The 26494-nt window shown below is 39.0% G+C and overlaps 1 protein-coding gene across 1 annotated transcript in view; it reads right to left on the reverse strand.

Annotated features, from left to right (window-relative positions):
- LHCGR (luteinizing hormone/choriogonadotropin receptor) overlaps positions 1-26494 on the reverse strand; it is a 78977-nt gene that overhangs the window by 11723 nt on the left and 40760 nt on the right. The window contains exons 7-8 of the mRNA XM_044660659.1: positions 9395-9463; positions 3643-3717 (exon numbers count right to left, since the gene is read on the reverse strand). Of these exons, the coding sequence (XP_044516594.1) occupies positions 3643-3717; positions 9395-9463 (144 nt within the window). The remainder of the gene's footprint in view (positions 1-3642; positions 3718-9394; positions 9464-26494) is intronic.

Below are 26494 nucleotides of genomic sequence, written 5' to 3' on the forward strand. Positions count from 1 at the left end.
CCTTCCCAGGACAATGAAATGATTGTGATTCTTTTCTTGAAGTTTGCCTTTTCGTTTGTTTGACCTCCATATTGTCTCTATCAATCTCACTGGCTGCGGGCTTAAAGCAGAGATATCTGATTTTTAATTGTCGTTAAGAGCCAGGAGTCCATCCTTTACGCTTTTGTCTCAGCACCTGCCTATACCTGTGTCTGTACATAACATTTGGCATTTAGGAGGAGTGAAATTACTTGTATTCCGAGATGGCAGGCTCATGCAATGACATCATCTTTTGTATGCTGCCCCAGGGGAAAGCATTCAAGGCTTCTAATGCCTTGTTCCCAGATTGATAAAGCTCAGTGGGGTAGGCTTTCATGAAGTACAGGTTTGTTATTCTATTAAGAACCATTGTGTGGCATTAGCCATCTTCTACCTAGGAAGCAAGATGCAGTCTCCAAAGCAACGGCTCCCCTAAACTCTCTTTGCACCAATGCTTCTCTCCCAGCAGAGCTATGTGAAAAGTTCCCAAATAGGAGGAAAAAAAAAAGGCTGTAGAAGCAGGTTCTGAATTTTCAAAAGTTGCCAGATTTGTGAAAATACCAAGATAAATTTCAGGCATTCAAGGCCATGGGATTTCAAAATTCTCTCCATCCTTCAAAACCCAATTGAAATCCCATTTCCTATATTGACAGCCTTCTATCTTCACCACCCTAGGCCAGAAGGATCTCTCTCTCTCTTCTGAGCTCCATACACTTGTGTCTGTACCAGTCTCCAGTGACTCCATTTTGTTGTTTATAAATGCTTTGTGTATAAATAAAAGCAGGTCATTGGTATAGTGGATAGAGACAGGAAGACCAGAGTTCAAATCTAGCAGCAGGGAATGAGTAGATTATATGACCCTGCTTGCCTCAGTTTCCTTAACTGTAAAATGGGGAAGGTAGTTGCTGCCAAAGTAGTTGTGAGGATCAAATAAGGTAATTCCTGTATCTGACAATTCTCAGCACAGTGTCTGACCCAGTAGGTGCTTAATTACTGTTTCCCTTTTTCTTCGCAGGTCCAACTAGGTAATAAATTGCTTGCGGGCAGTATACTTGCTTGAAATAATGTGTGCAAAACTTCATAAACCTTAAAATGTTCTATAAATATCAATATTACTACTGAAATTTATATTCTCCCATTATACCCTTTCCAGTATAATGGGCATGACTAAGAGAATTTGAGAGCCCATCTAGGTCAACTCCTTAATTTTACAGAGGAAGAAACTGAGGTCTAGAGAGGTTAAATGACTTGCTCAGGCCCATGCAGGTAGTACAGGGCAGGGGGTGAGGTTTGAACCTAGTTTTTCTTGACTGTAGAACAAGTGTTATTTTCCTTGTACCATGAAAGAAGGGGGTCCTATACTTTCAAATATAAGGAATTTGACTGATCCAGTTTGGGGAAAACATGCAGGTTAAGTGTGAGAGAAGGTGCTCAATTGTTGGCAGCAGAAATCTTTAAAAACAATTGTGGTTTTTACAAAAATAACAAATCTCACACAAGTCCTCACTTTTCACAAGCTTCATGAGTTACTAGTAAAAGTCTGCATTTAGTGTTCTAGACTGATTATCGAAGGCAATTCTAGGATCTTAACGCAGATGTCTTTGTTAAGTTTTAGGGGATCCAGTTAACTGTTTTTGTTTTAAAGGAGATAATGTTTCCCCGTCACAGTTTTTTTCACTAGTTTTTCACCAGTCCCAATTAAGAATAAACATAGAGGAGACAGCCCCAGGAGTAGGTCAGTATGATTTTTTTCCTTACTTTCCTGCAACCTGGTTACATTTCGTCCCTGACTTATTCTCCATGTGTGTGGGAGATGCAGAGTTTAAGAATGTGCCGGCTCCTGAGACTCACTCGGTCACTGAGAAGCCAGGGCTGGGCAGGTGAGCACCTGGTCTCCACATCTCTTAGGTAATACAGATTTGCAGGGTGAAGGTTGCAAGGAGGGAGAAGATATTAACAAAGTGACAGACGAGAGGGAGGCTCAGTGTTTCCTGGGCAACCAGAGACCCTCCGGTACTTGGAATCAGTTAATAAGTATTTATCAAGGCACTATGTGCCAGGCTTTGGAGAGCTGGAGTCATAGAGAAAGATAAAAGGTTTGTCTTTGACCTCAAGGAGCTTAAAGGTTTGTTTGTTTAAAACCCTTAGCTTCAGTCTTAGAACCAATTCTAAGGCAGAAGAACTAAAGGGCTAGGCAGTGGAGTTTAAGTGACTTGCCCAGGGTCACACAGCTAATAAGTAGCTGAGTTCAAATTTGAACTCAGAACTCTATCTCCAGTCCTGGTTTTCTATCTACTGAGCCACAAAGGTGCCCCCAGAAGCTTATATTCTAATGGGAGAGACAATGTTTAGACAGCTACATATATATATATATATATATATATATATATATATATATATATATATATATATACACACACACACACACACACACACACATACAGAGTTGTTGGAAAGATAATCTTAGATTGAAGGATCTAGTGAAGTTTGGGGGACTTAATGGATTTGGGGGACTTAACAGAACATGAAAAGGATGAAAAAACAGTTTTAGGGAAGAGAAAGACACCAAAGACCAAATTTTCCAACCTGATAATTTTACTGAGAGATTTTACCACTTTCACCTTTTGCCTTCTGGAGTGTTTTCCTTCTGGCCACTATTCCTCAATGCTAATCCATAATGATAGAGCCCCTCAATTTGAAGAATCACAAGGAGACTTTTATTCTCTAAGAGAGAGGGAGAGAGAGAAAGAGAGAAAGAGAGAGAGAGAAGGAAAGAGAGAGAGAGAAGGAAAGAGAGAGAGAGAGGGAGAGAGAGAAAGAAAGAGAGAGAGAAGGAAAGAGAGAGAAAGAGAGAGGGAGAGAGAGTAAAGAGTAAAGGGAGAGAGGGAGAGGAGGAGAGAGAGGGAGGGAGGGAGAGAGGCAGAGAGAGACAGAGAGAGAGGAGGAAGAGAGAGGGAGGGAAGGAGAGAGTGGAGGAGAGGGAAAGAGAGAGGGAGAGAGAGTAAAGAGAGAGAGTGAGAAAGAGAGAAAGAGAGAGATGGAGAGAGAGAAAGAGGGAGAGATAGTAAAGAGAGAGAGGAGGAGAGAGGGGGAGAGAGGGAGGGAGGGAGGGAGAGAGAGACAGAGAGAAACAGAGAGAGAGAGGAGGGAGAGAGTGAGGGAAGGAGAGAGTAGAGGAGAAGGAAAGAGAGAGGGGAAGGAGGGAGGGAGGGAGGAAGGGAGAGAGAGACAGAGAGAGACAGAGAGAAGGGAGAGGGTGACATGATTATAGAATGTTCTAGATATTATGAGCAGCCTATACCAGGTGTTGTCTTAGTGGATGATTTTGGGCAGGGAGGCCTTCTTGATCTTTCTCAAATCTTCTCTGCCTACTCTGATGCAGTATACTGAATGACATACTTAAGCTTACAGATCACGTTCCTTATAGGGTCCAGGTTGTTAACAGAGGCATCTTCAGGTACAAAGAATGGAGGACTAGTTGAGAATTCTGAGAATGGTTTCAATAGCTCCAGGGCAAAGTGGCAGGTGTAGGGTGGAGGAGGCATTTGGCAGCATCTCTCTTATCATGGGAGCCACTGAGCCCTGATAGGGAGTGTTCAGGAGAGGATACTCTATCATACTCACAAAACATTGGGTCCTGTGGCCCCTCTCAAGGCATCGTTGTGCATTTTCCTCAGGTTCTTATTCTCCTTCAAGTCCCTATGGAAGAGAATGGTGTTTCCTTAGGACTTATTTTGTGTGTGCGTGCGTGTGCGTGTGCGTGTGCGTGTGTGTGATATTCCTGAGAAATGCTAGGTGTATGTTGTACATTGGAATGTGGATGGATGCACTCATACCCCAAATTATGCTTGCTTCTGCAAAGGTGGCAATATTTATCACTGCATAAAGAGAATAGGGGGAAAAGAAAGAAAGAAAAAAAATTAGGCAAAGTTATTTGCCAGATGAAGGAAAGATATTGCAGGCCAATAACTCTCTTCCTCTGCCTGCTCTGCTCTCCTCAGCAAGGGTCAGTTTGATTTAAGGTCCAACACAAGCTAGCAGATGCCTGGGAAATTTGTGCTCCAGGAGCCCCTGGAAAGTAGATGATTCCAGGTTAATCAAGAAGGGGGTAGAGCCTGGCCTGAGATACTAAATGCTATTTTGACCAGAGAAGACTATTTGGCTCCTTCTCCATTTCTTCTTCTCTTCTCCAGTTTGACTTGTCTTGAACTGGCAGCTCCTAGGGATAGGATGACAGCACAGGATGGGGTCTTTTTTCATCATGCCAAGAATCAATCAAGTGAAAGTATAGTGGAAAGAACACAAGATCTGAAAAACTTTCGACTTTGAGTTCCCTCTCAGTGACCACTGGAGTAAGCTTGGGGAGGTCACTGAACCTCTCTGAGACTTTGAGGTATATCTCTTATACTTCTAGTCTCTTTCCAGTCTTTCTTAGTTCCTGATCCCCTAGATAAACATCTTTCCCCCTTCAATATCAGGTTCCGAGTTCCTCCCTTTTTTACCCTCCCTCTTTGTTTATGCCTTAGTGCAAATTTATTAAAAATTTATTACTGTTTTTCCTTTCTCATGACAAGAAGTTTGTATTATAAACTTGATCTTTCTTTGGGAACCTAAAAGCTTAGCCCCCCTGTTAAAGGGGCTTCAAACATCATGAAGGGGATATTTCTGAAGCAAGACATTTTCTCTGAACCCTTGAAATCTGATTATGTAAATAGCTGCCTTTTCATCATTAACTGGGAAGAACCTTCAAGCCAGTAATGATGAGAGAAAGGCCAAGAAAGGAATAATGGAAACTGTTTTTTTCCCTTGATACTCCCCTTTTAGCCTTTTATGCCAATAAAACAGGAGATTGGCCATCTGGGTCCCAGGCCTTCAAATCTGCCTGGTTCTGAGTCACATGGATGCTTGGGGAGCTCATTTCTGGAAATGTATGATGGCACATAATGTGGGCACCATGTCCCCAATTTAGGGTATATACACAGGCATTCTCTGACTATTTTTTTCCTGCTTACTGAGGGGGGTCCTTTTTTGGACCACCAAACTGGAACTAAGAGGAGGGCATACAAAAGATTCCAATGGACAAATTGAAACTCAATCTTTGTTTTGGTGGCCCTTATTTTCCCTACTTTGACTACCAGGTGGCCTTGAGCACAAAGTAGTTTTATGTCTTTTTTTCTCCTTTGCATTCTATTTCACCCTGTACCCACCCCGATCTTAGGTAAGTGAATGTTGGAGAAGACCTCATGAATTTTGAAACATCAGAAGAAACACCAGAAGCCAAAGAACTAAGTTTCCCTGTAGACCTGTCTGGTGAGGAGCCAGCCCTAAGGCTAATTTGTTGGACACAGCCAAGGAGTGAATCAACCTCTCTTCCTAGGTACCGTGTTCTGCAAGGCTAATTTGTTGGACACAGCCAAGGAGTGAATCAACCTCTCTTCCTAGATACCATAATCTGCAAGGCTAATTTGTTGGACACAGCCAAGGGGTGCATCAACCTCTCTTCCTAGGCATCACACTGCAAGCAAGGGAGCAACTCATCCATCAACTAGAACACACTAAGAAGGCCCCTTGGTGGGAGGAATATCTGTAGCCATTACATTGTTTGAGCATATTCTCTCCAGTGGTAGAGGAAGAGTGTGATTCAAGGATTTCTCTTCTTCCTACAGGTTCTTAGTAAATATGTCTTTGTTAAAGTCAGTTGGTTATCAATTACCTATTTATGATATTGAGGAGATATCAACATTGGAGTGAAAATAACTGATACTGGCTGAAAACATTAGAGGTCACAATGGTGTTTTTTTTTTTTTTTTTTTTTTTAATGGAGGCAATATACTGGATGGAGACCTATCCTGATAACATTGTCATTCCTGGGCCAGTTTTGGCTATTTCTACTGGATGAGGACCACCCAGGCTCAAAGTCTCTGGGCAGGGTGGCCTGGGCTAGCCACAGTGAAGCAAGGCAGCAGGATCTGTTCTGAGGATCCAGAAGTCTAGAGGGTAGCATCAGGAGCAGAGAGAGAAGGATTAAACTCCCCAGAAACGAGAGTGCTAAGAGTTAGTAGAGGTCCACTGCAGTAGCTATTTGGTTAGTTGCCTGAGGATTATTGTTGCTTTTTAAAACTAGAAACCCTTAGGCTTAATTGTTTAGCTCTGAGCAGTTAACTGGGTTTTGTGAGTCTAAAAGGCCTTCTCGCTGTCAGTGTACACCCTAGCAAGCATTTCTTCCATGAGCAAATGGGAATTTGACTACCCTCATAGTTCCAATTTGTAGTCTTTTAGGTGGCCCAGTGGATGGAGTGCCAGACCTAGAGTCAGGAAGACCCGAGTTCAAGGATGGCCTCAGAAACTTACTAGCGGTGTGACCTTGGGCAAGCCACTTTAACTACCATTTGCCTCAGTTTCCTTATCTGTAAAATGGGGATAATAATAGCACCCCATTTCCCCAGGGTTATTATGAGGATGAAAATGAGATAATAATAAAGTACTTAGCACAGTGCCTGGCCCCTAGTAAGTTCTATATAAATGTTAACTAGCTATTCTACTTCTCCTAGTTAACGTCATACTTCCAGAACAGGAAAGGTCACAGGGGCCTTTGGATCCTGATTATAGAATTCTGGGTCATTCAGGAAAGCAACTGATAAACTGCTAGTGAGCCTATGCATTGTTCAGCCTTGCCATGACTACATAACTACCCGGTAAACAGGCTTCCACTCAAGCCCTGCTCTGATGTCTCATGGTAGCAAGGCAGGTGCAGGGAAGAGAGATGAGGAGATCCTAGAATGAAACCAAAGAGGCCTTTCAATGATTACTCTAATGATGAATCTAGTATTTGTCCTCAAAGAACCAATATGGTGAAATCCCCAAAGGTTGGGTTATTGACAAGATGATGACTTTTGGGTCAAATGAAGCCATGAAAATCTTCTATTAGTGTGCAGAAGGGGTTTGGGGATCCATGACGCTGAAGCGAGGACCCACGCCAAGGCAACCACGGGCTTTTAGAAGTCTTGAAGTAAGCAATGATTGGCTGTTTAACTAGGCATTAGTCTCAAAGTGGAATACTTTATGTCTTCTTCCCTGTCCTTCTGCAGGTCTCCAAATCATTCCTGTCATCTAAAAATCATCAATACATGGCAGCCCACTTCCCCAGGGACTGTTTTTGGAATGCATCTCCTAAGTGTGTTACTGTGGAAACCCTCAGCCCTTTCATACGTGTCTCAGAACGCACGCATTTTGCACATTCCCATCCCTTGAGTATATTTCGACTTTCAAAGAGATCAGATTGTCAGAGTCAATTGCTATTTGAAATCTAAATCAAATGGAGTTTCCTTTCCCAAGCTGCCACAGTTCTTCCTCGGATTTCAGTTTGTTTTAATTATGTTCAGTTATGATCGTAAATCTTTCAAATTGGGCTATGTGAGTAAATAATCCCCGTGACAACCAGTTCAAATTAATTGTTCACATTTTCACAAGAGAGAGCTTTGCATGGTTTATTAAAGCCCAGTTCTCTTCCATCTACCATAATCTTTTTTATCTACACATTTTGTAATCTAGTCAAAAAACAAATAAATCGACCACATTTTCCCTGCTTTCTGCTTTGGGGAGCTATTCTGAATGGAGGGGTGAGTTCCTTCAGCATGCCAGCACACACTCATGTGACTGCCTTTTAGAATTCAATAGGAGAGACTAAAAGAAAAAAAAAAGTCAGATTGGCCCATAATGCTCTAGCAATAGTAGATACTGGTTATCTGAATTCTCTAGATAACTGAGAACAAATCAGAACTACAACAGCTTTAAAAATAATGACAGTACAGTGCCTGGCTCATAATAAACACTTACTAAATATTTGTTGACTGACTAATGATGACCTAGAAATGACAACACTTCAAAATGTACAATTTTCCCTTTTTCATTTTTAATGAAAACAATGAAAATGAGTCTGTGAAATGAATAAATCAATGAAAATGTTCTTAAAATCTTCTTTCCTGACTTAAATATAGTCTAGTAAACATAACAGCATATATTGGCTCACCTCTGCTCTTACTGGGGTTTAGAATCATTGGTTCCAAATGTCACTGATTTTTAGACAGATGGAGATTGAATTGCGTGAGCACTGAGTATGGGACATAAACTCTAAATATTTTTCTCTTTTTAAGCAAAATTCCTTACAATTAATTTTCCTTTTTTCTCTTCACAGTGGGAAACAGGTGGAAATTGAATTCTGATTCATTGAAATTTTGTTGAACCAAATAACAGACAGGGCATGAGTATCTATGCATATTCATGGCAGAAACAAATTCAAATAACCCAAGTGGACCATGAATTAGACATGACAAGTAACTGTACTGCTACATGTGTATCTCTATATATTCAAGGCACATGTGTCTGTAGATAAATCTATATATACAAAGAAGTAAAAGTTATCTGAGATAACTGAGAATCACATAAAAAGGTATTTGGTTCAGTTTCGAGAACAAACTATCTTGCTTCTTTTATGGAGTTTTAACTTGCCATGGAGTCAATATCTGTATGATTTTTTAGTAATATGGGTATTCTCCTTAATTTGTTTTATTTTCATTTTAAAATAATTTCATTTCATTTTAAAATATAGATATACTTGTTGCAAGATCATGTTTTTTTTAAATACCTTCCTGTTGATATTTTACAAAGCACTGTTATTTTAAAATCGATTTTGTTTAGCCTGCCCTTCATCACTGGGTCCACTGGATCATCAACTGCAAATAAGATCTATCATTGCATTTGACATGAAGCCAAGAGACCAAAGAAAAGTGAAAGAAGACGAATCATGGTGGGGGCATGGTTCTCCTACTGAGTTAAAGATGAATGACCTTTCTCTAAGCAAGGGTTGATCTAGGAACAAAGTGCTGTGGTGGGAACTTGGAAAAGAATATTAGGACCTGTTGGGCAGCAGGAAAACAGGCTTCAGAAATCTAGCTTGCTTTTATTGATTTGACTGTTGTCTGATTTCTGTATAGTGGAACCTAGAAAGAAAACTCTTAAGAATATCACCCCCCCCCCCCGCCCTTTCCTAAAATTGTGCCTTCTCTGAAATACCATCTACCTGAAAAGGGGATTATAGAAGGAAGCTGTGAGATGAGGAAGGTATGAAGTGGAGTGCTGAATATTTAGCAAACTGTCAACCTCTCTGTATAGAGGCAGCCTGCTCTGTCTTTGAAAGTAGGGTGCTTTGGGGTTTTCAGCCAGTCAGTTGCTTGGTAACATATGTGAAGTGCTGATGACTAACCACTTGAAAGTTTATTTTTACCTAGAGTTAGTTGCTGAAGATTGAATTTGATCTGGTCGCCAGATTAATGTTTCATTTTTATTCATGAGCTGCGGGAATAAGGAGAATACTTACAGTGAAATCAGTGTCGTCCCATTGAACGCGTGGCTTTGTATTTCTTCAAATCCATTTCCATATAGTTTGCTGCAGAAAAGGGGGAGGTGAGATGGGGAATAGGGATAGAATAAACTCAAAGAAATGAGATTAAGAAATGGAAAATGATTCTTCTTTTGGGTATTTGATGCTAAGGAAGTGACTATAATTCACACATACCTAGCTGCATGTCTCACTGACAGGTTTATCTTTTGAGAATGTCAGCTTCCAGAGGCCAGGGAATATCTTTTGTTTTAGTTTAGTTTCTATGTCCAATATTGTGGGCATCTGGATATGGATGGGAGTCATTTTGAGACAATTCGATGGAATAGAATCAAATAAGCTTTTTGAGCTAAAAGAGATTTTGGAGATCAACATGGTGCCCCCATAGAAGGAATAGTGATTGTGGAGTCAGAGGACCAATGGTCAAAGCTTTTCTTTGTTGTTTTTTATCTTTGTCACTTTGGGGAAAGTAACTTAATCTAGGCCTCAGTTTTCTACAAAACAACAGTTCTTAAGCTCTTATGGTACAAAGATTTCCCAATAGGGATCCATGAATAGATTTAAAAGGTTCATGAACTTAGATGGGGAAAAAATACATCCTCATTTTAACTACTTGAAATTTAGCATTTTCTTCAAGTGTTTAAAAACATTATTCTTAGGAGAGGTCCATAGACTTCATCAGGCTGCCAAAGTGATCTATAACACAAAAAAGGTTAAGAACTCAAGCCAAAAAATCCAAGGGTTTGACTAAGTGACTTCCAAGGTTTCTTGACACTTTACATTCATTATTTACTTCAATTCCCTTATTTTACAGATTGGGAAATTGAGATCCAGAGAATGGAAGTGACACAGTTAGGTTTTTGAAAAAAAAAGTTTCCCAAACAGATAAATTATGGATGGATTATTTGCATCACAAAAATAATTCATGGTTGTGAGATGGAGTCATGAAACAAGTTGCTAATTATTATAGCAAATAATAATATTTTTATTTAATTTTATTTGTTTAATAATTCTTTCAGAAGGAGATGTAGTTATGACATATATATGCTTGGTACATAGTTGGTGCTTGAAGCTATAAATGCTTGTTGATGGATGGAGACTGGGTGAATCTCCTTTGGAGGATCTATGGGAGAATATGGATGCATGGCACAGAATATGATCATAGAGGTCCATTTAAGTATGGACATATGGTAACATTTGTTTAAGACTCATTAATTACTTGGTAAAGGGGTTGCAGGAGAAATAAATTTAAAATATTTAGGAATTAGTTGGAAATGAAGATGTGGTTTCTCCAGAATTATGTAAATCAATCGGAAAACATGATTGAATTTACAAAACATTCTCCTTGCACACACCAGTCTAAGCTTCAATGACAAAGACTCCAAAAGCTAGGTTTCAGCATAGGCAGATAATAATCAATATGAAAACTGAAACATAGGTCATAAAAATCTCTGGCTTTTTTAGTAGCTGGTTTTCAAGAACCCTAGCACTCACAGGGATATCACAGGGAGAATGCAGAGCTAGGGAAAGTCTTCTAAGGTACCTAAGGAGGTGAAATAATAGGATATATAAAGGCTCAAATGAAATAATGTATATGAAAGAACTCTGTAAACTATAAAGCACCATGGAAATAGATGAGATTGTTGTTGAAAATGATAGGACTAGATTTATGATTTCATTGCATAGGGAACTTCTGAGGAAGAAACTCCCTGTACTAAGGCATATCAAGTACAATTTATAATCTTAGAAAGGTGACTGATTTAAGAGTTTGAGTGACTTGCACAGAGTTACACAAGCCAGAAATGATCAGAGGCAAGCCTTGAACTCTGGTATTCCCAAGTTTGAGTTTGGTCCTGTATCCATTACACATACTGCTCATATACATATTTAAAATGTAAGTTAGGATTTCATGAGAGCTCTCTCTCCTCCCTTCTTCATTATTTCATAGGATACATGCTTTCCTCCCTCACCCCTGTCTTACATGAAGCCGAAGGAAACCCTTCTAACTACATAAGTGATCTCACTCTTTTCCATCTACTCTAGCAGGTTTCCCCTTCTATCATCATTATTCTCTCACTTACCTTTTTTAAATATAATTTTATATGTTTTCTGAAATTACAAATTGCCTCTGTCTCTTCCCTCCCTACCAGAGATGGTAAGTAATTTGGTCTGGGTTATCGATGTATTATCATATAAAATGTACTACCATATTGGTCATTATAAGAGAATACTCATATAAAGCCACTGCCACCCCCAACTGTAAATAGACCAATATGAAGGATAGTATGCTTTGATTTGCATCTGGCTCCAACAGTTTTTTCTCTGGTGGTGGATAGCATTCTTTGTCACAAATCCCTCAGAATTGTCCTGAATCATTGAATTGCTGAGAGTAGCTGTCTTTCACAGTTGATCATCATACAATATTGCTGTTACTGTGTACAATATTCTCCTGGTTCTTCTTATTTCACTATGTACCAATTCATGCAGATCTTTCCAGCTTTTTTTCTGAAATCCTCCTCCTCCTCATTTCTTGTAGCATAATAGTATTCTACCACCATCATATACCACAATTTGTTCAACCATTTCCCAGCTGATGGACATCCCCTCAATTTCCAATTCTTTGCCACCGCAAAAAATCTCTCGCTTGTGTTTAATCTCTCTATGACTACTGGCTGCTTCCCTACTGCCTGCAAATATTACTGTATCTCCTCCATCCACCAAACACCCTTATTTGATTTTTCATCTCTGCTAACCGTCATCTGATATCTTTCTTATTTTCTATGGATAACTGCTTGAGAAGACCATTTACAAAATGTTCTTTCACTTCATCATCTCAAACTTTTTTCTTGACACTCCATCAAAACTGCTCTCTTCAAAGTTCCCAATGATCTTATAATTGTTAAATCCAGGAGCTTTTTCTCAATTTTCACCCTTCTTAATTTCTTTGCAGTGCTTGACATTGTTGGTAACCCTCTTGTTCTTGATACTCTCTTCCTTCTAGGTTTTTAGGATATAGTTTTTCCTGGTTCTCCTACCTATTTTAATTCTCCTTCCCAGTTTCTCTCTCTCTCCCCCCTCTCTGTCTCTGTCTCTCTTTGTCTCTGTCTCTGTGTATCTTCCATCTCTTCCCCTCTCCCTCTTATAATCCTTACCTTCTGTTTTAGAATTGGTGCCCGAGTATGAGTCTCAAGGCAGAAGAACAATTAGGGCTAGGCACTTGGGGTTGCAACTTGTCCAGGGTCACACAATGAGAAAGTGTCTGAGCTCATTTCTGACCTCCCATTTCCAGATCTGGTGCTCTATCCACTGAGCAACCTAGCTGCTCCCTTCTCAGTTTCTTTTGCTGGATCTTCATTAAGGTCATGCTCATTAACCTTAAATGTCTCAGAGGACTCTGTCCTTGGCCCTCTTCTTTCTGTATACTATTTTATTTATTGATCTCATCAGCAACCATAGATTTAGTTATCATCTCTCTGCTCATGATTCTCAAATCTACTATCCAACTCTACCATCTCTGCTGACCTCTAGTCCCATATCTCCAAATGTCAATCAGATATCTAGAACTGAATGTCCAAGAGACATCTTAAATTCAATATACTCAAAACTTAATTTGTATTTCTTCCTAAACCTCTCCACCAAACTTCTCTACTACTGTCAAGGGTACCACTATCTTTCCAGTCCCCCAGTCTTACACCTAGATGTGATCCTTAACTACTCACTATCTCTCATCCCCCATATCAAGTCTGTTGCCAAGACCTATCTCTTTTACCTTTGCAGTGTCTCTTGAACACTCACTTCTCTCCTTTGGTATGGCCACCACCATGATATAGGTCTCCATCTGTACTATTTCAATAGCCTGCTCATTGGTCTGCCTGCCAAAAGTCTCTTCCCACTCTGGTCCATTCTCCATTTAGTTGTGATTTTCCTAAAGTGTAGGTATGACCATATAACCCCACTCCACCTCAACTCTAGTGGGTCCTTATCATTTCTAACATCAAATACAAAGTCATCTGTTTGGTCTTCCAAATCTTTCACCCTCCCCTCACATAAACCGTTCCAGTCTTCGTATACTTTCCACCCCCAAACCCATTCACACTTTTCAGTCAAGTGACACTTGGTCTTCCTGCTATTCCCTGAACAAGAATATTTTATAATCTTATCTGTACAAATGTTGAGTATGCTTTGATAAATGGACTCCAAAATATTTTATATGTTATGTACTTATTTTGAATGAGATTCTCTTTTCCATTATTTCTTTTTGTATTTTGTTATTATTATGGAAAAATGCTTTTGGTTTTGTGGGTTTATTTTGTCTTGGATAAATCCAACAAGATAAAATTCAACAAGGATAAGCTTCCTCAGGGGTTCAAAATATTAACATAAATATAAAATGGGAAAGACATATCTGGATGGCAATTTTTTTCTGAAAAAAGAAAACAAAATCTAGAGGTTTAAGTGGACTGTACTCTTTGTATGAATCAGCAGTGTGATGTGGAGACCAAAAAAGGCAATTCACTTAAAATAAAAAGAGCATTGCTTTTAGGAGTAGATCAGTGACAGTCCTGCTAGACTTGACCCTATTAGACCAAAACCATAGTACTGTGTTTGATTCTGGGTGACTCCCTTAAGGAAGAATATTGCCATAAAATATTCAGAAGAGGGGAAAGGCCTCAAGTCCATGGCCTATGAGACTTAGTTTAAGGAATGAGGTATGTTCAATTTGGAGAAGATTCAGGGGGAGATATGATAGTCACGTTCAAGTATTTGAAGGAATTTCAGGTGGAAGAGGGTTTGGTTTGTTCTCTGTAGCCCCAGAGGACAGAATCAGAAAGGATGGGTGAAATGAAAGGTGCAAAGATGTAAATTTAGGATTGATGTCAGGAAAACCTTCTTAATAATAATAGCTTGTCTATGTGAAGCACTACTCAAGTTTCCTAATACATTAGTTTCTGTGTTAGGAGACTCAGCTTCTTAAATGAGTAAGCTGACTATTTCCTGCAGGCTTGTGATAATTTCTCCTACCCTTGCTCTCTCCTTTATTCCAGAATGTATTCCTTTCCCTTCTCCCTTTATACAAAACCATTTCTAGGACCTTTGTCTTACTGAATTCCACCTCTCTCAGTGGCTTTTGGAGAGCACCCACAAAGAAAATTTACTAGTGTATTTGTTTATATATGGACCTTGCTTTTCCCAGTATCTGTGGGCATAAAAAGTTGTGAGTAGATCATATTTTCAGAAGGCTGCAATAATATATAGAGTGCAGGTCTTCACGTTTATAAGGCCTAAATGAATTCTGCTTTGAAATTTCTTAACCATGTAATTCTTGGTAAGTTACTTAATCTTTCTCACTCTGTTTCCTAATCTGTAAAATGGGAAAATAATACCTATAGCACTTATTTCTCATAGTGTTGTTGGGAGGATCAAATGAAATTATATATGTAGAGTATTTTTCAAACATCAAAGTGCTATGGAAATATCTTCTATCATTAATTATTGTTATGATATCATTTAAAGACAGTCTTTATTGCCTAACTGATCCAGGGGCTAGCACCCAGTAGCTTGATATTTGTTTGTTGAATTCATTTGAACTTTGCAAATCCAGATTTTCATATATCAGGTTTGCTTCCTGTGAAGCATATTTGTATATTTTGAAGATAGGCGAAAAGCCTCTAACCAAAGCCAAGACTAGCTCCGTGATTCACAATTATTCACATTTTGGGGTGATTGAGATGAAAAACTAATCTTTGTCAAATTAACTTGAGTGCAAGTGATATACCCTATGGATTCTGGCATAATCCTTGCTTGAAACCCTTAATGGCAAAGTATTCTCTCCACTCCCTTGCTCTCCATCTTTGGTAGATGTTTTCTTCCTCACCCTGGGCCACTGGAATGTTCTTAGCCAGCAAAAAGGAGATGCGGAAGACGATCCTTTCTGAACTTCTGGCCATTGATAATACTGCTATCTGTTTAAGTACTAAAGCCTAAAGTCCTTTTGTCGACATCATACATATGATCCTCATGACTTTGAGAGAACCAAGGGCAAATTTTGGTTGTGGCTTGCCCAAGGTTACACAATTAGCTAGCAGAAAAGTCAGAAAGCTTCAAGCTTTTGCACGAAGCAAGGAAAACAAACTGTCAAAATTTGAGTTATTCAAAGATTAGCTTGGACTGCCCTGGAAGGCAGAAGTTTCCCTCTCCCTGGAGGGTCTCAAGCCAATGGTGGATGATCACAGAGAAGATTCTTGTTCAGAGTTAGATTGGACTAGTTGGCCTCTGAGATCTATTCCTACTCCAAGATTCTATGTTTCAGGACTAAAACCTAGGTTTCTTGACCATTTGTCTGGCCTAATTTGATTCCTATACTGCTGTGAAACAATCAGTTTTAATCAGAATTATGAAGTTCTTAGTCAAGATGCCCCAAATCAAGTCACTTGGAACCAGAGCCCTAAGTAAGGATTCCTACATGTGAGGTAAATTAATTGAGAGGAGGAGTGAAATCTGGTTAGGCTTATCTACAGTTGAAGTGGTTTGGGGTCAGAAGTCCTTGAAGATGGGGAGGCTGAGAAAGTGGGAGGCCAAGGCCTTTGAGGGAGTAAGAGATTGAGGGGTAGAAGAAAACAAAGTAAGGTTCTGAGCTTGTTTGGAAAGAGGAAGAATGACATGGAAGTCCATAGATGACAGCAATGCATTTCCAGAGAGGATAAAGTGAGCCTTAAGGAGAAGAGGTAGTTGCTAGGCACCAATGGCACAGGAGATAATGTCTCAAATTGACAACAGGAGATAAAAAGTATATCGATAATGAAAAGCCGGGTCTTGAATCAGGAAGACCTGAGTTCAAATCTGGATTCAGACATGTGTGACCTTGGGCAAATCATTTAACCTCTCTTTGCTTCACTTTCCTCATCTATAAAATGGGGCTAACAGAGCACATAACTCCCAAAATTGTTGTGAAGATCAATTGAGATATTTGTAAAGTGCTTAACACAATGCTTGGTACTTAGAAGGTATTATGAAAATATTGTCATTATTATGAACATTCCTAGTTCTTTGTGTGGGAAAAGGGGCATCCAAACTCCTAGAGCATCAGATGAAATGCAGTAACTTCAGGAGAGAGCTGGGTTCCAGTGAATACTAGGAGGTGGAGAGAATGGATGAAGTGAGACAATAAAAGGGAACTCCAAATGGGACAGCCAGGAGGGATGGTCTGGGGAAAGAAGGATTAGGAAGGGCAAGGTACGGCTGAGTTTGCTACTGGGACAGGGAATCCCCATGTCTACCTGTCTCTTCTGCTTCTCCATTGATCTCATGCAGATCCTAGCTGAGTTAGCTGGGGTGTATGAGGTCAAGGAGGGGTACCTAGGGTTAGAGCTCCTTGATTTCAAAGCTATTCCTCTCCCCCTTTGCAGCCACAAAGTCAAGTAGGGCTGGGGCCAGAGGGATGGATGTGGCAGTATGGGACAGGAGGTGGGAAAGTAGGTCAGTCAGTGCCCAGCTTTAGGGAAGGGGAGAAGGAAGAAGAGAGGTCAGAGCCACCCTATGAGAAGCCTCGAGAATCACTGGGATCTCTACTTGTAAGAGAGGTGAGGGATATTGCATGAACAGTCATGGCTGACCCTATGCTGTCTGACCCAGTCTTCTAGAATGTTGGAGCTCTGAAGTTTAGCTCTGAAGCTAACTCTGAAGGTTAGCTAGCCCACTCTACTCATTTTACAGAAGAAGAAATCGAGGTCCAGAGAGAGGAAGTGATTTCCCCAACGTTACACAGCTAATCAGACAGCCTTGTCTCTTGGCTCCCAGTCCGGCACAGCTAGGACCAGGGCAGATGGCTTCAGCCATGATGCAGCTCAGGGGCTCCTGATCAGGAGGGCATCATTTAAAGGCATCCTTTCTGAGACGCCTAACTGAAAAGCTAACATGGCTACATAGCGCTTTAGCACTGACTCGCACCGCCCTGGTATCCATCCTATGTAGCTACTCAGGAATCCGGTGAAATGTTTTGTTTTTAGCAAATGAGCTTAGAGTTGGTATGGATTTGGGGAAGGGGAGGGAAGAGGGGCCACATAGAGTGCGAATCTCAAATACCACTAATAATGAAAAGGGAAGGCTTGCTCTTATTATTTTCTAATTACGGAGTTGAACTTTAGAGCTGAGAAACCGATGCTTTTCTCCTTAAGTGTAATACCATTACTTCAGTAGGGTACTCCGCATGATCCTTCACTCACAGAAGGGCTCATTCAGCTTAGAACAAGAGGACTAGCTAGGTAAATGACTAATCTCTCCCATTCCAATTGATCTGCTAACCTCTGAAGAGAACAGGAATCACAATGCCACTGTGGGCCATGATGGAAATGGCAGAATCCTCATTAATTTCTGAGGCAGGGCAATTACATCCCACTGGGGCATACTGATTACCCTTAAAATAATAACAATGATAAGTTAATGGCACTACAATAAGAATATTGTGCAATTTTTGTGCAGAGGTATGGCATTTTGTAGTAAAAAAAGCATTTCCCGTTTGCCCCTTACCTCTGTAGGATTGGCCACTCTTGTGAGCTGCTTAGGTTTCCCCAGGTTCTTGAACTGGTGCTAGTCCCTCTCCTCCTAAATTATCTTGGCTCTATTTTGTCTATGTCTGTATCTGTCTTTGTTGTCTGCCCTTGGGACTGTAAGCTCCTTGAAGGTAGGGACTCTTTCTCTTTGGTTTTGTAGTCCCAGCACCTGGCACACTGCCTGGGCCATAACAGGGACTTAACAGATGCTTACTGATTAAATTAACCTGTGGCAATCATAATATTGACTGTACTTAATATCTTTCCTTTCTGCTTTTTCTCCTTCCCTTTCTTCCCTCTCTTCTCTAGCCCCTGCATCCAACACTAATCCCTTTAGGATGAATTATATTAGGTTGTACTATATCGCCCTATATATACTTTACTTCATATTCTATTCATTTTTCAGTTTTTATTTGAAATCATATGGGCTAACATAATTAGTGGGGCTGAGCAGTTTTGCAGGGGGAATAGGAAGATAGTCATTTCCTCCAGAACTAAAGAGAACATTAACCTCTTTCCTGTTTGGAGGCTGCTTACAGACAATTAATTAAAAACAAACAGATCCAAAACTTCTGGTCTTCTGTCCCAAACTGAGCCAAATATTCTGAGTATAGATCTAGTTGACTTGATGGGTAAGAGAGAGAAAGCAAGAGTTGAAACCTCTGCTGTCCAGTATTCTGTGTGTCCCTGGGAACAACTCGTATATTGGGCTGAGATCTCATGTGTGATGACAGTGTGTTACAAAGTCAGTGACAATTGAGCCCTCAATAATGTTCTCTGAGACTTTCTCTTTTCTTTAGGACAGTGGTATTAAAGTCAAATAAAAATGGGGGCCACTACACTGTACATAAAGATCTCGGTCGGTTGCATGTTGATTGTGAAAAAATACATGAACGCTATCCATGTTTTATTTTATTTGTATTTATTTTGTTAGATATATTCCAATTACATAAAAAACCCTAACCCTTACTTTCTGATTTAGATTAATACTGTGTATTGGTTCTAAGACAGAGGAGTAGTAAGGGCTGGGCAATGAGGATTAAGTGACTTGTCCAAGGTCACACAGCTAGGAAGTATTTAAGGTCAGATTTGAACCTAGGACCTTTTGTCTCTAGGCTCTGGCTCTCAATCCACTGAGTCCCCTCACTGCCTCCATGGATTACATTTTAATCTGTTTTGGGTCACACTTAGGAGTATTGTGGGTTGCATATGGCATGTATGTGTTTGGTTCTAACACCTTGGCTTTAAGGTACCCCTAGTCCACGGTTATAGGACTTGATAAAAGACAGATTGGAGGCATTTTTGAGGTTGGAGCTGGAAAGGCCTAAGTGGAAACAAAGATCATAGATTTAGGATTAGAAAGTCCCTTAACTTTCTAATCTAGCCGAAACCCCCTCCTTTAAAGATGAGAAAGTGCCTAGAAGTTAAACGTCATGCCCAAAGTTGTAAAGGTAAGAAATAACTGAGGTGGGATTTGAACCTAAATTCTCCAACTCCAACTCCAATGCAATTTCCACTGAACCATTCATGTGCTTAAGTCTACTTTCTGAGGTCCAACTTATTAAGTATAAAGGTTCATCATTAGTAAGCTAGTCATTTGGTGATGAATTCTTTGGCTATGTCAGTCCATGAAACAAAGAAAAATACTAGACAGTCCTTAGTTCTTTGCAGCTGCTTTTTGCTTCTGCCATAAAAATGGCAGAATGGTTGAAAAGGAGATGGAGATTGTTTAGACTTATGTAGTTTTAAAATTGTCTAAAGGCACTCACCTAACTGTTGGTTCTGCCTAAATATGAGATACATGTTCAGAAACCAATGAACAGACATACTGCTGAAGATGTTTATTCAAATTAATCTTGATATTCTTGACATAAATGAAAACAGAAGTCATAATGGAAATATGCAGCTTAATGGAAAGATGACTCATAGGTCTTTCTTGGAGAGGCCAATAAAGAGCTGGAGGAATTAAATCACATGTACAAAGACAACAAGAAACATCATTTCACAAGATACTTCACCATTTTAGTTGGAGTGCTTGTGATGAACATTTATAAAAAGACCACTATGAAGATGATTGTAGCTTATGTGCCAACATTTAATGTAGATGATGAGGAGGTAGAGATACTCTATGAACAAGTGAGTAAGGCCTTCCAAATGAAATCTCTATATTTTAAATTTCAATGACTTCAATGTAAAAATGAGAATGGAGGAGAATAGCGAAAAATAACATTATGAAATATGGTTCAAATTAAGTAACAAAAAGATCAAAGGCTTAAAAATAAAAGCTTCACACACTTATATGTCACAATTATTTTCTTTAAGAAGAGAGTTGGAAGACACTCTGCTTGATCACTGAATAACATCACAAAAGTGGAATTGATCATATCTTAATGGACAGGAAATTAATAGTTACCAATGTAGGAATAATTTCTAAATGAGTAATGTGTATACAATCATATATTGGCTTATTAGAGCAAAGATAAATATCAGAACTAAATTAGAATGATTAAAAATTAAAAGAAAATATGGGGCAGAAATGCAACTTGGATTATTTGAATAAGCTCTTGATACCACAAAATAGGAAGTGGTAGAAAAAACAGATATGATATATCATTTCCTAGAAAATTTTAATCAACGAACCATCACTAAACTGAGGAGAAACTGCTGCAGACAGAAAAGGCTAGATTTCTATGCTAATTGGTTTAGGATATAAGCTCATATTTGAAGTCTTATGGAGAAGGACACTGGAAGTTTATGTATAATATAGTTTCAAATAATAGCAAGAAATATTGTTGGGAAAATCACATTTATAGGAAGCTTGGCAAAAAATCCAAGTAAACCAGATCATCCTAAGAGTAATAAGAAATCAAACTAGAAGGAGGTTAATAAATGAAAAATGTAAACTGTCTTTTGAGATTTCTGGCAAACTATTCTCCCTATTGATGACATTAAAGTTTCCATATTTTCATTCCAACATAACAGTCCTCAGTGTGTCACATGGAGAAATAAAAATGGTACTAAGAAGAACAAAAATGGAAGATCAGATCAACTATCTCATATATACCCAGAGGAGGTTCATGTTGGAGGTGACAAAATTTTGATATATGAGAGAGAGAGGACAATATGAAATAATAGAAAGATCATTGTCTTTATTATTGCTAAAAAACAAGGACTGAGAAAATTTGGAAGACTGCCATCCCATAGATCTACAATTACACAAAATCTCTATGAGAAAAATCTACGCATATGTTGAGAGCATCCTTGATGAATGTATGAGAAGGCAACTGGAAGGATTTTGTAAATGATACATCTTCACAACCATGAGTCAAGTGAAGTCAACAAGCATTCATTAAGTGCTTATGATGTGTTGGGCACTATGCTAAACCCTGGATTGACTGAAATGTGCAGAGAATACAAGATCCCCCTGTGCTTATTATTGTAAAAAATTGTTTCAACTTTTCCAACATCATCCTCACATATGTCAAAATTAATTGAAAGCCAATATAAGAGATAACATATTTTGATTCTCTGGTTATAAATATCAAATGAGGTATAAAACAAAGAGATGTAAACTTGCTAGAGTAGTATGACACGATCATACATAGAATCTAAATTGAAGAGGAATCCCCTGTATACAGATGATGAGATCCTCCAATTGATCCTATTTGCAAATGACATTGTGCTGACTGCATCAATCCCTGGAGTACTGCAGAGCCTTCTCAATAAGAGCCATAATTGCTCAAAAGAATTTAGTTTAACAGTCACGCAGAAAAGCCAAGTGGATAAAGAGGATTGCTTATTTTTCAGAATATGATCACCTGGTGACTGAATAGCCCATTGCTAGCTAGTGAGTGTGCTGGCCCTGGAGTTGAGGAGACCTAAGTCCAAAATACAGCCTCAGATGCTGCCTCACAAATTACCCTCTGTCAGCCTCAGTTTCCTCATCTGTGAAATGGTGGGATAATGTAATAAAGTGCTTTGTAAACCTTAAAGCACTCTATATAAATGCTAGCTATTATAATAGTTGTTATTAGTACATATATCTTGGACGAACACTATAGATGCATAATGGGCTGGAGCCAGAATTCAATGGGAGAAGACTGGGTTACATGGCATTTGGGAAATTATATTTTGTTCTTAATTGTCCCAAATTTCTCTATAAAACAAAGACCCATAATTTGGACATCAATGTTTTTCCAGTAAAGTGACATAATTGGAAAATATATAATGCCATAGCTGATAAAGAATGCAAGTTATGAGACACCCAAGGACAACAGAGAGACACATGGTGGGCATTAACAGGTTGTTACATATAATATAATGAAGAATTGTACAGGAGAAGCAGTGTAGAAGGAATTACTAAAAAGGAGATGGCTACATTGAGATCAAGAGATAATAACCCGGTGCACTGATAGCTACATAATGTCAGTAGGATTAAAAGAAGGCTATTAGGGAGCAGGTTTGGCAGACTTGCTGTTGAAGATTTATGGGAGGGATATAGACAGACAAGAGCCACACAGGATGAGAAATTGTGAATTATCTCAATTGTACCATAATGGGACATTCCCATGTCAGAGACATCATTGGAAATATTGAAATATTAAAGAACAAAGGGTCAATGTAATGGAAACCCCTCCTTATGGTAGGCTTCTATAGCCATAGTCATTCATTTAAAATGCGTATCCCAATATTTAATTGGCCTGAACCTACCCACCTATACAAACCTCTATTTCACACGACTTCTCTCTTCCCTTTATACTAATCTCCTCAAATATCCCCTTCATACGTCATGGGAAGCTTACTGCCATTCAGCCTCTTTAAATTTGTTTCCTTATCCATTAAAGTGAGAGTTAGATTAGCTGAACTCTAAGATTTCTCCCAGCCCTGAGCTGCTAGGATTTCATAATTTTAAGATTCACCTCCTCCCTGAAGTTGTCCTCAATTATTTTTCTCTCTCTTTTCATTGGAACCTCATAGCCCTTGTCTTTATGGGAGGGATGTCATAATATCTATTCCTGCTACCTGTTCTACCTAAGTAATTTAGAATCACATAATCCTCAGCTGAGAAGCTACCTATCATATCCTGATCCAAGTAAGACTGTTCTAAATCATTCCAGATGCATGCATCTAAGTCTGTCTCTCCTATTGGAAGAGATGGACCTTCTAGGAAGGAGAAAACATGTTTTCCTACTGATAGGAAAGCATTCACCTTATGATGTTGCTCAGAATCAGGCTTTTATGCCACTTGTTGGCCATCCTCTTACAATGCAGCTTATGCTCTAGTCATAATTCTCATTTCTCCATCACTTCAGCTTTGGACTTCGCCCCTGGATCCCCTTCCTTTGAAAGCTAAGCTTTGTCTGGGCTTTATGCCACCTCCCAGGCATCTCGATATCATTTCCCCTTCTTTCTCCACCTCTTTCCAGTTCTTCTTTATGAATTGTTTTCTCCCATGAGAATGTAAGAGTGGGAATGGGAATGTTATGTTTAAAACTGTGTTTTAGGAGTATCATTTTGGCAAATCTGTGGAAAATGGGTTGGATAAAGGAAGAGACTGAAAGCAGGGAGATAATTCAGAAGCTAATACAAAAGTCCAGAAGAGAAGTGATAAGGACCTAAACTATAATAGCTCCTGTGTGAGAAGAGAGAAAGGAATGAAAATCAGGTGTGTGAAGAATGTTGAATTGGCAAGATTTGTTAATTGAATGGATATGAGGGATGAAGGAAAAGGGAATATTAAAGATGACTACAAAGTTAGGAAGCTGGGTTACTGTGATGATGGTATTGAACTCAAGAGGAACAATGAAATTTGGAGGAATGATGGATTTGGGGAAAAATATGAGTTCTGTTTTAGATGTGTCGAGTTGAAGATTCTTATAGGGCATGCAGGTGGAGATGGCCAATAGACAATTTGTGATATAAGATTGGAGTTTAGGGGCTAGATAAGAAATGGATATAGAGATCTGTGACTTTTCTGCAAAGAGATCATTATTGAATGCTTAGAAGTATATGAACTCACTAAGGGAGTAGAGAGAGAAGAGAAGAAGGTCCAGGACAAAGGCTTGGGGATGCTTATATTTCATAAATGTGAGAATGATGATGATCTAGTAAAGGAGACTGAGAACAATAGGTCAGATAGAGAAGAGAACCATTTAGAGAATCATGAAAAAATAGGACTAAAGATTGGCAGAATTCAGGTGAAAATTTGTTCAGTTATGTCTGATTCTTTGTCACCCCATTTGGAGTTTTCTTGGCAAAGGAATTGGAGTGGTATGCCATTTCCTTCTCCAGCTCATTTTGCAGATGAGGAAACTGAGGCAAACAAGGTTAAGTGATTTGCTCAGGGCCACATAGCTAGTAAGAGTCTAAAGTCAGATTTGAATTCAGGAAGATGTCTTCTTGACTCCAGGCCTGGTATTCTATCTGTTGCATCACCTGGCTGTCCTAGGTAAAAATAGTATTCAAAGAATAAGAGAATAATCTGGAATTTTATCAGTATGGGGAAACTAGGTGATGTAATTCCCTTTGCTAATATAGATAGCAATCTATGATTTAGTAGATAATTTTTGAAAGCTTAAATTTAATTGTTACATTAAAATATCCATGTAACTCTCACCTTCCCCACATTACAGAACACATCATTTGAAAAAAGATATATGAATGCTATACACACACACACACACACACACACACACACACACATATATAACTACATATTGCTTATCTCTGTTTGTCAGTTCTTTCTCTGGAGGTGGACATGCACAAGTAATTCTTCAAACAATATTTCTGTTGCTGTATATAATATTCCCTTGAGTTCTGCTTGGTTCTGGTTTCATTCTTCATAACTTTGTATAGGTCTTTATATGTTTTTAAAAAAATTAACCTTTTTTTTTTTTTTTTGGTTCTATCATATGTAAGGGTGAAAAAGGGGTTTTATGGGTTCGGTATATTAAAGTTGGTTGCCAGAGGATTGAACTATTATCAATCCTCAATTAAGAATAATCTCAAATCAAAATTGACTTTTATGGAAGTTTATTTACAATTAGGAATGTTGAAGGTAGGGAAATTGAGAGAAACTCTGACACAGACCAGGTAAGAATTTAGAGGCCCAGCAGAGTGGCACAGAGGTTAATTAAACAAGGCTTCTAGCCACAAGGCCTTTTACAATTAGAGAGGCAAGAGAGGCCTCCCTGAGGGTAGAGCCTCCAGAAACACCAAGGGAAGAGAAACAGAGTCAGCCTAACTTACCCACTTGAGAATTCAAAGGGAAGCAGTCAGAGGTCCCACCAGAGTCTCAGCATTCCAACACTCCTCCATGAACCAGAAGAGGTCCTCACCAGATGCTCTTTTCCACCAAAGACCTTTGCTGACTGAGGACCTTCTCCTTTTAAAGGGGTCACTTATGCGTCATTTCCTGTTCCTCCCTCCTAATTTGTGTGCCCAATTACAATAGACAATTCTCACAGACTGCCTAAGGGGTGGGTCAGTTGATTCTGACTCATCCCTCACTCTAGCATAGGTGGGTTATGGACCTCCCAGAATTAGAGGTGCTCTCACTTTTGGTGATTAAATCTAAAGATGGGCAGTGTAGACTTAATCTAATTATCACACATATTAAATCATTATTGATTAGAGAAATGCAAATCAAAACAACTCTCAGACATCATCTCATCACTATCAAATTGACTAAAATGATAAAAGGGCAAAATAACAAATGTTGGAGAAGATGTGGAAAAATGGAGAAAGTAATGCACTGTCTGTCGGTGGAACTGTGAATTGATCTAACCATTTTGGAGAGCAATCTGGAATTATGTCCAAAGAGTTATAAAACTGTGTATGCCTTTTGACCCAGCAATACTACTAAACTACTAAACTACAAAACTATTAAGTTTATTTCCTAAGGTGAACAGGGAAAAAGAAAAAGAACCTGTGTGTTCTAAAATTATTTTTATTTAAATATTTATTTATTTATTTTTTAATATTTAAAGCAGCTCTCTTTGTGGTGGCAAATAACTGGAAATTGAAGGGATGCCCATCAGTTGAGTAGATAATTTATACAAATAATATACTATCAAGGTAGTATAGTTGTTAAAATAGTAGACTTGGAATTGGGAAGATCGAGTTCAAATTCTGCTCCAGATATTTATTAACTGAGTGACCTTGGGCAAAATATTTTAATCGCTATTTGCCTCAGTTTCTTCATGGCTAAATATAAGTAAAAAGGTTGAAACTGGAGTGTTTATTCAGTGCCTAAGCATCTCACCAATATAACAGAAAAAAAATGAGTCAATTAGTTAGATGTGTTATCCAGATCATTCCTTTGACTAAAATTCATACTGAGCCAGCACATTATCTTGGGATCATTTGTCATGTGCACAATTTGAACAGATCATTATTCCTATTCTTTGCTCTTAGCGTCATGTAGAGAACAATGTTAATTTTAGTTAAGAAAGAAAAACCTTCCAATCAGTGAAAAACCTTGAGCTGGAGGTAAGAAAAGTACTGTTGCTAAGAGGCTCTGGGTCTTGGA

This window comes from Gracilinanus agilis, chromosome 2 (genome assembly GCF_016433145.1).
Source record: "Gracilinanus agilis isolate LMUSP501 chromosome 2, AgileGrace, whole genome shotgun sequence".
Classification (NCBI taxonomy): Eukaryota; Metazoa; Chordata; class Mammalia; order Didelphimorphia; family Didelphidae; genus Gracilinanus; species Gracilinanus agilis.